The 12,918-nt window shown below is 37.4% G+C and overlaps 1 protein-coding gene across 8 annotated transcripts in view; it reads right to left on the reverse strand.

The window, feature by feature from the left end:
* MYO9A (myosin IXA) overlaps positions 1 to 12,918 on the reverse strand; it is a 244,476-nt gene that overhangs the window by 38,199 nt on the left and 193,359 nt on the right. For all 8 annotated transcript variants that reach the window (XM_088839960.1, XM_088839959.1, XM_088839961.1 and 5 more), the window contains 6 exons: positions 11,714 to 11,856; positions 8,279 to 8,502; positions 7,689 to 7,805; positions 5,406 to 5,594; positions 4,924 to 4,971; positions 738 to 849 (listed from right to left, as the gene is read on the reverse strand). In XM_088839960.1, coding sequence (XP_088696086.1) covers positions 738 to 849; positions 4,924 to 4,971; positions 5,406 to 5,594; positions 7,689 to 7,805; positions 8,279 to 8,502; positions 11,714 to 11,856 — 833 coding nt within the window. The remainder of the gene's footprint in view (positions 1 to 737; positions 850 to 4,923; positions 4,972 to 5,405; positions 5,595 to 7,688; positions 7,806 to 8,278; positions 8,503 to 11,713; positions 11,857 to 12,918) is intronic.

Genomic DNA, 12,918 nt, shown 5'->3' on the forward strand with positions numbered 1-12,918 from the left:
CCATCCATCTATATAAGTATATAGGTCCAACTACCTGGTAAATATTTACTAAAACTTATAATGTGCCCAAACTGTTCTAGGCCCTGGTGATAGATACAGAAGAAACTTCTGTATGAGACAGTTTCTTGATCTTATACAGAACACATTCTAGTGGGACAGAGAAACAAGGAAACGAATACTTAGTATCATTTTGGGTGGTGATAAGCAGGTCTCCTGCATTGCAGAGGGATTCTTTACCATCTGAGCCACCAGGGAAGCCCCAAGTAGTATAAAGACTAGAAAAGCTGAGTAAAGGGATAGAGAACTGGTGGACAGAGCAGCATTTTAGACAGGAGAGTAAAGAAAAAACTCTCTAATATACTAGTGGAGACATGAATTAACTGAAGTAGTAAGTCATACTAACATCTAAGAGAAGAACATTTCAGACAGTGAGCTGCAAATACAGTGACCAAAGAAGATCAAAATATCTTATTTGCCTACAAAGAGCAGGTGAAAAGGAGTATAATGAGAGATGAGTTTAAAGAATTAGGGAGTGTAAATTATTCCTTAATGTTAAACTCATGGAAACAGAAATGCTGCTAAATCACTTCAGTTGTGTCTGACTCTGTGTGACCCCATAGAACGGAAGCCCACCAGGCTCCCCCATCCCTGGGATTCTCCAGGCAAGAACACTGGAGTGGGTTGCCATTTCCATATCAAGTGGTTAAAAACATTCCTCAAAGATCTCTCATACTTACATTTGCAAACAGAGGCTCGGTCCATTATCCATATCAAAGAAGAACAGTATTCACAGTAGGTAGGGATGCTATACTGGGTGGCCTTAAAGATGTGACCATTGTGCTCTTCTACCTGAATGAAAAAATACAGCTATTTATGTCAAAGCCAACACAGTAAATGCTGCCCTAACATGTCAGGCAATAGGAAATCCTTCAATACCTTGTTGTCTTCATTGAGCACTTATTTCAGGAGGAGATCTATGATCTTCTGAGAAATAAAATAAAAGTATACTATATGATCCCTGCTTTAAAAAAGCTAACAATCTAGTAGAGAGACAAGACCAACTTATATCAAAATCAGAAAACAATGCTATAAACATATAAGAGCTGTCTTATACAACTCTGAATCAGCATGTTAAATTAAAAGCAGTGGTTTTTAAAATTTTAACCTCAAGAACCTTTCACACTTTTCTGTTTGTTTATCACAAATTCCTCTTCAATAAAGAGCCAGTACATGTCAGTACGAGCAAGTTGATATATCCACTGGATAAATTCCTAGATGCAGAACTGCTGGGTCAAAGTGTTTTTGGTTTTGTTTTTAATATTTTTAAGGCTTTTAATATACCATCATTAAAGTACCTTCTCCAAGAAAGTTATGCAAATAAACCCCCTATTTGCAGTATTGGAAAAATATCTATATATTTATTTATCTTTCCAGGTAACTATTTTTAGTTTTGCTCATAGATGGACAAAGTAGAAAATCACTGTTGTTTATTTTAATTTGAATGCTCTTAAGTATAAATATTTATTTATATATTTATTACTATATTCTTCTATTACCTGCACTTATCACAGGCTTTGAAATATACAGCTATTGAATTAATGAATTTTCTTTTTTAAAAATATCATACACTTTTACTCATTTCTATCTTCAGGTATTGTTCTCTCCCATATAGACATAAAAAAGACTACTCTTATAAGGCTTAAAATGCATAAAAGGCCTAAATACTACCTGTTAATAACAGGCATCTTCCTACTATTCCTCTGCCTTGCCTACCCTTTCCTTCATACACAATCTCAAAAATTCTCAGTGGTAGGTGGCATTACTCCTGTTTTATATAATATATACTCCTATTATATACATGAGGACATTGAGTCTCAAAAGGATTAAGTTGTCTAAGGTTTCTCAATTAACCCTCCATCAGTGAGTAAGAATAAGCCAGGCTAAAGGGTTCAGATACCCTACTTTCAGGATTCAGTTCTTAAGAATAAGATCATGCTAAAAACAGAATCAGATCATGCTTCTAAAACACACAGTGGAGAAGTGACAAGCAATGATCTAAAGAACCTCAGAATTCGGTTTACAAGTGATATGGAATGATTTATAATCCTGATTTATTAATAAGGTTAGTTAAGTTCAGTTCAGTTCAGTCGCTCCGTCGTGTCCGACTCTCTGCGACCCCATGAATCACAGCACACCAGGCCTCCCTGTCCATCACCAACTCCCGGAGTTCACTCAAACTCATGTCCATAGAGTCGGTGATGCCATTCAGCCATCTCATTCTCTGTCGTCCCCTTCTCCTCCCGCCCCCAACCTTTCCCAGCATCAGAGTCTTTTCCAGTGAGTCAACTCTTCCCATGAGGTGGCCAAAGTATTGGAGTTTCAGCTTTAGCATCAGTCCCTCCAATGAACACCCAGGACTGATCTCCTTTAGAATGGACTGGTTGGATCTCCTTGCAGTCCAAGGGACTCTCAAGAGTCTCCTCCAGCACCACAGTTCAAAAGCATCAATTCTTCGGCGATCAGCTTTCTTCACAGTCCACCTCTCACATCCATACATGACCACGGGAAAAACCATAGCCTTGACTAGACGGACCTTGGTTGGCAAAGTAATGTCTCTGCTTTTTAATATACTATCTAGGTTGGTCATAACTTTCCTTCCAAGGAGTAAGCTTCTTTTAATTTCATGGCTGCAATCAGCATCTGCAGTGATTTTGGAGCCCCAAAAAATAAAGTCTGACACTGTTTCCACTGTTTTTCCATCTATTTCCCATGAAGTGATGGGACCAGATGCCATGATCTTTGTTTTCTGAATGTTGAGCTTAACATTAATAAGGTTAAGGTTAACAATAAATATTCTAGGATTAGAATCTGCCACTGGCAGGGGTGAATTCAGGTTCTGTGGGTCCTAAAGCTTAACACTTTCAGGGGAAAGCGAAGAAGATAGGAGGAGGAAGGGAAACAACCAGAGAAGAAGGAAGAGAAGACGGTGGCAGCAAATGCAGCTGAAGCAGAGGGAATGCGGGAGGAGTGGGAGGAAATGAAACTTAGAGAAGTCACGATCAAGATGACGTCAAGTCTTACAGACGGTAAGAACTCTGGGTTTTATTCTGAGTAACACTGTAAGTTACTTGTGAGATCTGAGTAGAGGAGAAACATTACCTGATTTATGTTTTAAAATTATCATTATGGCTATTATTTAGAAAATTGTAAAGGGAGAAGAATATAAGAAGGCAGACCAATTAGGACACAACACATAGTGTACTGGACTTCCCTGTTGCTCAGATGGTAAAGAATCTGCCTGCAATGTGGGAGACCTGGGTTCTATCCCGTGGAATGGACAGATTCCCTGGAGAAGGGAATGGCAATCCATTTCAGTATTCTTGCATGGAGAATTCCACGGACAGAAGAGCCTGGCAGGTTACAGTCTATGGGATTGCAGAGCTGGACATGACTAAGCAACTAACATTTTCACTTTCACACAGTGAATTAGACTATGAAATTAAAAGACGCTTACTCCTTGGAAGGAAAGTTATGACCAACCTTGATAATATATTAAAAAGCAGAGACATTACTTTGCCAACCAAGGTCCGTCTAGTCAAGGCTATGGTCTTTCCCGTGATCATGTATGGATGTGAGAGTTGGACTGTGAAGAAAGCTGATCGCCGAAGAATTGATGCTTTTGAACTGTGGTGCTGGAGAAAACTCTTGAGAGTCCCTTGTACCGCAAGGAGATCCAACCAGTTCATTCTAAGGGAGATCGATCCTGGGTGTTCATTGGAAGGACTGATGCTAAAGCTGAAACTGCAATACTTTGGCCACCTCATGCGACGAGTTGACTCACTGGAAAAGATTCTGATGCTGGGTAAGGTTGGGGGCGGGAGGAGAAGGGGATGACCGAGAATGAGATGGCTGGATGGTATCACCAACTCTGTGGACATGAGTTTGAGTGAACTCCGGGCGTTGGTGATGGACAGGGAGGCCTGGCGTGCTATGATTCATGGGGTTGCGGAGAGTCGGACACGACTGAGCGACTGAACTGAACTGAACTGAACTGAATAGCAGTGAAGGCAATGTGAAATGGTCAGATATTAGATAGATTCTGAAGGCAGAGTACCTACCAGAGTTCTACTTTCTTTTCTAGCTCTCCTATAAACACGCAATATTCGAACCTGTTAAAGCTACTGGCTCAACATGCCAGGTTTTTCATTCACATGTCTTTGGATATACTCTTTTCCTTTGGCTAGACACTGCCTGTCTAAACTACTACTCACTTGTCAAGAACCTGCAAAAATATCTTTTCTTCTGTAAAGTATTCTTTCATTCTCTTTGTATTTCAACAGCACTTTGTACTATTTCTATCATAATATTTATCACATCTGAAACTGGGACTTTTTTAAATGCCTGCCTTCACTAGCACATTCTGAGCTCCTCTAGGGCTTAACACATCCTTCTAATTACAGAGATTATGGTAAAGTATGTAATAAGAGATAATACAAAAGATAAGAACATGAACAATGATAAAATATACTCAAATGCCTTTGGGAATGTCTTTTGAATTAGAAGGACCTATCTTTGTAAAATCCTAAATAGTCCTCATATTCTTTACAACAGAAAGAGAGATCCTAAAAAAGCGCCTTCCCAGTCCTTACTTCTGCAAAAGGGTCATATTTGTTTGTAACTTTCATGAGTAAACATTTCAGTTTTCTGCCATTTTAGGAAGCCATCATTAATAACAAGTCAAGTCAAGGAATTCAAGACATATTTGTCATTCTAAATTTTTGTAAAGGCATAAACGATTACCCCCTAGACATCTGATAAACTTATTCCTTAAATATACCCAGAGAAATACTGTGTGATATACTTCAGACTGCTAGTCTAAAAATTACTTTATAACACAGGGGAAAAAAACAGATTACAACTTACTAAATCAGATTCTTTTTTCCTTCTTTTCTTTCTCTCTGTTTTTGGCACCTGGTGGGAAAGAAATACAGAAACTGTGATATAATAAAGACTAATATACTTTCTTAACTTCTTTCCTAAAACCTAATTCAAGGAGAAATTTGTGGGTCCTTATATAAAAGTCACGAGACGATACAATGAAATGATGAAAACCACTGTTTTCCGAAATGAAATTCATGTACTGACCTCTAGCAAAGCTGAGGGTATAATCTTACAGCAACGGCATTCTTAACAACATTATATTTTAATTCAGTGAAAAATGTATTAATTGAAGAAGGCTTAGATAATACAGGCTGATCAACTTGTAAGAGAGAATGGAGTTTGCTGGATCTGAAGTAGTGCAAAGCTGACATGTTCACTGCAGTGCTTTTCTCAAATACTAGATGTCCTAGACTCTTAAGAAGAATTCATAATTGAATTCTTTTAGAAATCAAAATATATTTTACCTTTGTGGGTATATATTCCAAAGTCTTGAATTCATTCATATATTCATCTAAAAACACTTTAAAAGTGTTAACCCAAACTCTGACTGGAGACTCACTCCAATCTCGCTGCTCAAGCCTCATGGTCTTTTCCAAAATCTGTTCAAATAGTGCGTAGAGGTCTTTATATCGTATGCTTTTCCCGTCATCTACCTAATAAACAATAAGAAAAATAAGGTTTTAAGAAGAAATTCTTTATATTGAGAAGACTGATTAAATTTTCATTGGGTAGTATTCTGAATAAAAATTATACTTTCTAATGGGCATGCACATGAGGTCATGTGGTATTTGTAAACTCCCACTCTGCTATGGAATGTTTGCAGAATAAAACCTGCTACATTTTAGGAAAATACCTAATAGTTTAAACAATGAAATAACTGGAGAAAGTCTTGGGAATTTCTCCCATAAACCTGGCTTTTTAACTGTATTTGAAAGTTTAGTCGCTCAGTTGTATCCGACTCTTTGCGACCTCATGGACTATATAGCCTATTAGACTTCTCAGTCCATGGGATTTTCCAGGCAAGAGTACTGGAGTGGGTTGCCATTTCCTTCTCCCAAGGATCTTCCTGACCCAGGGATTTGTAGGCAGACGCTTTACCATCTGAGCCATCAGGGAAGTCCTAAGGTATGAAGATTATTTGCACATCTCTTAATTACCTATCTCTCCAGAAATGAACCTTATTTAATAGTTCCACCTTAAAAGTGAGTACTTGAATTCTTGCCTAGTGAAACATTAGGTAAATTTTACTAACTTCACTTAGCTAACTTTTTCATTTTTTCAAGGAAGAATGACATGCCTAAAAAAACACTATATATCTTGCAATGGGATCTATATGGAATTCCTTTTAAATTTAAATGAGGTGTTGACTCTTCATGAAAAAGAAAAAATAGCATTTAAGTGACCAAAACATGTCACATACATTTAAAATTTATTTCTCTTTCATTTCCTCAGAATTAGAGGTTGAATCTCTTTGATCCAAGATTATAAAACCACTATCAAGCTCCAGTTTATAATGTTGGTCCTTCCTATGTGATTCAAAGTACACTGATCCCTAATCTAGAAAATATAGGTGTAAAGCATGATAGGTAGTTGGCAGGATTGGAAAAATATGGCCAATATTATCCTTACCCAAACCTAGTCATGTGCCATAGTCTAATACTACTTTATTATGGTCATGAAATCACTGCTCTCTACTCCGATACTTTGGCCACCTCATGCGACGAGTTGACTCACTGGAAAAGTCTGATGCTAGGAGGGATTGGGGGTGGGAGGAGATGAGGACGACAGAGAACGAGATGGCTGGATGGCATCACCAACTCGATGGACATGAGTCTGAGTGAACTCCGGGAGTTGGTGATGGATAGGGAGGCCTGGTGTGCTGTGATTCATGGGGTCACAAAGAGTCGGACACGACTGAGCGACTGAACTGAACTGAACTGAAGACTGACTGGTGTCTATTTGCAAAAGGCCAAAAACCCGTATACTGAGTGGAAGATACACAGGAACGTTCTCTCACTTTTCACATAAAATTATAGGTTGAACAAAGAAAAATCAATTAAATACGAATTATTTTTTATAGAATAAATATGACAATTCAAGAAATATTAATATTCTATAGATCAAAAGCATTAGTTACTATATACTTTAGCACCAGGAATAAATTTTCTAAAACATGAACATCATATGAAAGTATGAAAGTGAAAGTGAAGTCGCTCAGTCGTGTCCGACTCTTTGTGACCCCATGGACTGTAGCCCACCAGGCTCCTCCATCCATAGGATTTTCTAGGCAAGAATACTTGAGTGGGTTGCCATTTCAAGGTAAAGTAAAAGTGAAAAAAACTCACACAAAGATTATTAAACATAAACTGCTCTAATTCCACAGGATAAAAAAGTATAATAATTCCAACATAAATGAGAATTAGAAGCTGGAGCCAGAGCTAAAAGGATCACAAGAGGTCAAAAATGGAGCGCCAATGAGAGAAAAATAATCATAGCTAGAGTATTTGAATGTAATATCCTAAGAAGATGAAAATATACCCCTAAGAGGGAGAAAAAGGCTGCTCAAAGAAATTAAAGGGTGTTATTAATCAGAGGTCAATCGGTATGCTTTTCCATATCTATCCCTAAAACTAAAAGACGACACTAGAGAAATCTCTAGTTGAACATGGCCCTGTATTATTTTTATGGCGTTGTCAAATTTTTCATATGTTGAACTTCTGAATATCTCCTGCCACAGTCCAACTTACCGCCAACGCAGACGAATAAAAGCTGAAGATATTCTGCCGAAATTCTTTCAGGGCTTTCTTGAATACAACATCCACTAATGTGTCTTTCTTGCTGTCTTCATTATCTAGGTCATTCATCTGGGGACCACAGAAAGAGTTTTTGTACACAATCAACTAAATTGAAAATAAGTGAACACATTGGACACACATTGTTTCTTCAACAATGACCATCCTGAAAGGGCAAATTATCATGGGACCCAGATAAAAACATGACTAGACAGCCAAAGTTTTATTACTATGAGATAATTTCTAAGGTCTCTTCTAATGTATAATTCAATCGTTTTGCTACCAGGAAAACAACTCAAAGTGTACAATGACAAACCTCACCTTAACATATGGAATGCAGCATGACAGTTACAGTAAAAGTGAAGTCAAAAGTGAAGCCTAAAACCTTAAATTCTGTCTACCCAGTCTGACTCATGCATATCCTATGATTTGCACATTTCTGATAAAGAAACAGACCCTCTAACTTACTGAAGCATACATACTTTAGGGGGCATATCCTGATATACAAGCATTCCACAGTCAAAGCTGCTTAGCGGCCTGAATACCTTTTTCAGAAGAAATTCATCCATGCTTTTTAAATCACTGGCACTTGCTATAATCTGGACAGAGTCATTTTGCCAGTGCATAGACTCCAAAGCCACACTGCTGATCTTCACACTTCGCTTGCGCCTTGCCTTTGGAGAAGGCTCTTTGTTCTCTTTGAATTCCTTTCGGCAACTCCCAGGCAATTCTGGACTCAAAGGAGGTGTTGGGTGATTATGAGATAATTCTGTAAACCAAGATAGAGTATCAAAAAAATTTTTTTAGTAAAAATATTGAAATCTCCACACCTTCTTTTCAAGTTCCTTTAGTAAGTCACTAAAGGAAATAAGTAAATATCTGTAAAGTAACATTAATGTTTGGGGTCAGACAGGCAATAAATCCAGATTGTACATTTGTACTAAAAATTTATTTAAGTTTATTTCTTAAAATTTATTAAGAAATGCTATCAGGTGTCCCAAAGAGATGAGGTCTGATATTGAAAACCTGGATGGAAGTGTTGTATACAACTGAAGCCTGGATTCCAAAGATCTCAGTCCCAAAGAAAAGAAGCGTACACAATCACACTAGGATGTTAAATGTTGACTGCTAACCCAGTCAGAGCTTTACTACATCTGTTTGAAAGAGCAACCAGCTAATACAAATCCAGTAAGTCAGTGAAGCTTGATAATTAGTATTATTTCTTTACTAGGGTCTAAAGCCATAAATGTTTCAGTGACAATATCTGGTGTTAGCCTGGCAATATCTATTTAGGGAGCAAGGTAACTCAATTGGTTCACTTCTGCTTAGGTCTCTTTACTATTTAGGATTTTCTTTCATATGCATACTTTCCCCAAAATTGTATTAATTTCTCAGACAATTCCTGGACTGAACGAGTTTTGTATATAATATTGGAAAACACAACAACATTTTTCTGCAATTGTTTATACCAGAGAAATTTGGTTCCATGTAGTCCACTGGAATCTAGAACTACACTGGATTTGCCAATGCCTACCTGGGTCTTGATGAGAATGTTGGTCCCATTTCACATACCTGTTTTTCTCACACATATTTACCTTATCTTCTGGCCAATGGTAGATCCTCATTCCATCTAAAAGCTTAATTCTGATAATAAAGGGAAACAAGTAGCCTTCTATATGCTAAATGCCACAATAGGCAGGAAATGAGACAAACTAAATTTCAGATATGGCACCAGAATAAAAAATATAAAGATAGAGAGAGAATACAAGTATATTCAAACTGGTGTCAACTGATATGAATTCCATTATATAACCTAGATATACAAGTATCTAATTATTTCATTTAAGAAACAATATCTTTCTTTATACTAAAAGAAATAATGGTTACTAAAGAAACTGTCTATAATCCTAGTTCAGACTTAAAAACAAGGGCTACCTTAATAAATTTTTACTCAAAGATAAATAAAAAGGTACAATTTTAATTTTTATACATGTGTCCTTATTAAGCAAACAAAGAATTTCCTAATTCCTTCTCAGAAATAAGCAGTAGAGAATATAACTGTGAAAAATGAAAAATTTAGAATGACTACTATAAAACAGATAAAACATAAGAAATGGATCCTCGTAAGAATTCCAAATATTCCAAACTGAACTTGTAGTATTCACTTAATTTACTACTGGTTTTATCCATATCAGTTTGCAAACTGATAGGAGCAAAGTCACAAGACAGAAAAAAAGGATTCTAATTAAATTTCTACCAGTTTTCCCTCTTGACACACAGGTGGTTCTGCTCTGGTTGATCCATGCCTCTGTGAAACTTGATCATCCCTCCTCCCTTTTTCTTATCTTATCCTCTGTCCCTTTATTTTTATCTTAGCCTAGATGTGACAAGTTTTCTTTACTTATTTTAACTTGGTTTGTTCTATTTCTACTTAGAGATAATAATTTTCTTCCAAGGGCCTATTTCCATTTTATTCATTACTGACATTTCACCCACTCCTTGGTATTTTACCCACTCATTATCACATAGCTATCTCTGATGTATACCCCCCCCTATTGAAGATAGCTGGCATCGTTACATAGTAATTAAAAATGCTCATACATACTTGAGCAAAGGACTTGGAGAGAAAGGGCTAATCTTCAAATGTTGGGATTACTGGAATCCTTGCTGCTGCTGCTGCTGCTAAGTCGCTTCAGTCGTGTCCGAATCTGTGCGACCCCATAGACGGCAGCTGACCAGGCTCCGCCGTCCCTGGGATACTCCAGGCAAGAACACTGGAGTGGGTTGCCATTTCCTTCTCCAATGTGTGAAAGTGAAAAGTGAAAGTGAAGTCGCTCAGTCGTGTCCGACTAGTAGCGACCCCATGGACTGCAGCCTACCAGGCTCCTCTGTCCCTGCGATTTTCTAGGCAAGAGTACTGGAGTGGCTTGCCATTGCCTTCTCCGACTGGAATCCTTGGAGAGTCAGTAATTCTAGCATTTAGAGACCATATCAACAGATGAACTAACTGTTGGGTATTTGTTATGTGCTATCATTGATCCCACAAAATTAAAATAAAAGCTACCATTATAAAGTCCCAGCAACTGACATATAGTAGATCTTTTAACACAACAGTTAAGAAAACTCTGGAGCCAATTTGCCTGAATTCAGATCTCAGCTCTAACAACTGTTATACATGTAAAAGCAAATAACTTCTCTGTGCCTCAGCTTTCTCATTTGTAAAGTGGGAAAAATAATCATACCAACCTCAAAAAATGGCTGTGAGGATCGAGTTAATACATTCAAAATGCTTAGTACAGTGCCTTTTTCATAGTAAACAATCAAATATTAGCTGCTGCTTTCTTATTAATGTTTACTAGAAATATATAATATGGAGAAAGCAGTGGCAACCCACTCCAGTACTCTTGCCTGGAAAATCCCATGGATGGAGGAGCCTGGTAGGCTGCAGTCCATGGGGTCTCTAAGAGTCAGGCACGACTGAGCGACTTCACTTTCACTTTTCACTTTCATGCATTGGTGAAGGAAATGGCAACCCACTCCAGTGTTCTTGCCTAAAGAATCCCAGGGATGGGGCAGCCTGGTGGGCTGCCGTCTATGGGGTCGCACAGAGTCGGACATGACTGAAGCAACTTAGCAGCAGCAGCAGCAGGAATATATATTTGTTAGGTGAATGAATGGTGGCTAAATTTTTACACTTTAGAAAACTGAGGCTAATCAAAGATTTACAATTATTCTTGAAGTTGTTGTTACTTCATTGTTTTGGTGCCATATTTCCTTGAAACTGCAATTATAGGTAAAATGTAATTCTATAATTATCTTTTAGTTAAGGAAGGATTTAACAACCTTGGTCCTATCTCACTAGACTATCTTGCCAAGAGGATTACTGTTACAAATACTGCTACTGCTGCTAGAGGGATAGAAAACTTTCAGAATGAGTAAACAAATTATGAAGACAATCTCCACCCTTTGTCCATTTTTACCATCTGGAAACTGATGAGCTGGAATCATATCTGAGCCAGTAAAGAGTGCTGAAACCTCTGAGTGGGTATCAGGCTTCACTCTGGTAGTCTTCTTCTCCCCTTGTTTCCCTTTGGCCCAGAATCTCATCTTAGCTCTCTGAGGTCTGTTTACCAAAAAAAAAGTAAAAGTGGCAATCAGCATGTCCTACTGACATTATTTGCATATCACTTTAAGTTACATAAACAACTTTCATATGAATTAATTCATTTAACCTTCACAGTTAAGCTTAAGTCATATTTAATCTTCAGTTGTACAGTTAAACTTCATCTCGAAAATAAATGATAGTCTCCTCAACTTGAAAACAGAAATGAGATCCAGAGATGTTAACTAAAACCACCATTTATATGAGTTATTATCATATAATCATATTAGTTATTATCATATAAGTACTTATGCTCCAGGCATAAGTACTTGTATAGAGTTAACTTAAATACCTATAACAACAAATTTACATTCAAACCATAAACAGTTTTCAGGTGAAAAACTGGTGGTTTAAATATCAGGTGACCTGAAGTATCATACCTACTATGCAACATTGCCTCATTCTTAGCACTTACATACTCTCTCCCACCACATACATCAAGGAAACATCCTGAGACAGTAACAGCTTACTGACCTATGTATCCTAATTCTGTACCAGGAGGCTTACTTGTACACTGAGTGTTGGTTCCTTTGTATGTTTGTCTACCAAAAAACAAAATTTTTTTGAGCATCTACTAGAAGCCAGACAGACACTGGGCCTTACTTACAATGACTACTTTTCACAACTGCCATGATAAATGAATATTTGTATCCTAACTACCCATGAACAACCTGAGGCTCAGAGGGTTGATAGAGACAGAAGTTAAAATCAGGTCTATCTGCTTCGGAAGTCAATTTTCTTTTATTCACGGTGCCCTCTTTTTTTTTAATAGCATATTACTAAACTTATACATCTATATGGTATGAAAAGAAATTGTTCCACAAAGCTTATTACAGATGATAGCTTTTTTCCTGCTATTCTTATCCCTTTTCTGATCCCTAAACAACCCTTTAGAATTTACTTAAATGATTCTTTTAATATTCACCAAACTTATATTGCTATCATACTTGTGACCACAGATAATAAATTAAGCACATTCCAACACTCCAGTTCTATACCCTCCACAAACACAGACATCCCCTC

This window comes from Moschus berezovskii, chromosome 9 (genome assembly GCF_049115385.1).
Source record: "Moschus berezovskii isolate FMDL1 chromosome 9, NW_MosBer_1.0, whole genome shotgun sequence".
In the NCBI taxonomy this organism is placed as follows: Eukaryota; Metazoa; Chordata; class Mammalia; order Artiodactyla; family Moschidae; genus Moschus; species Moschus berezovskii.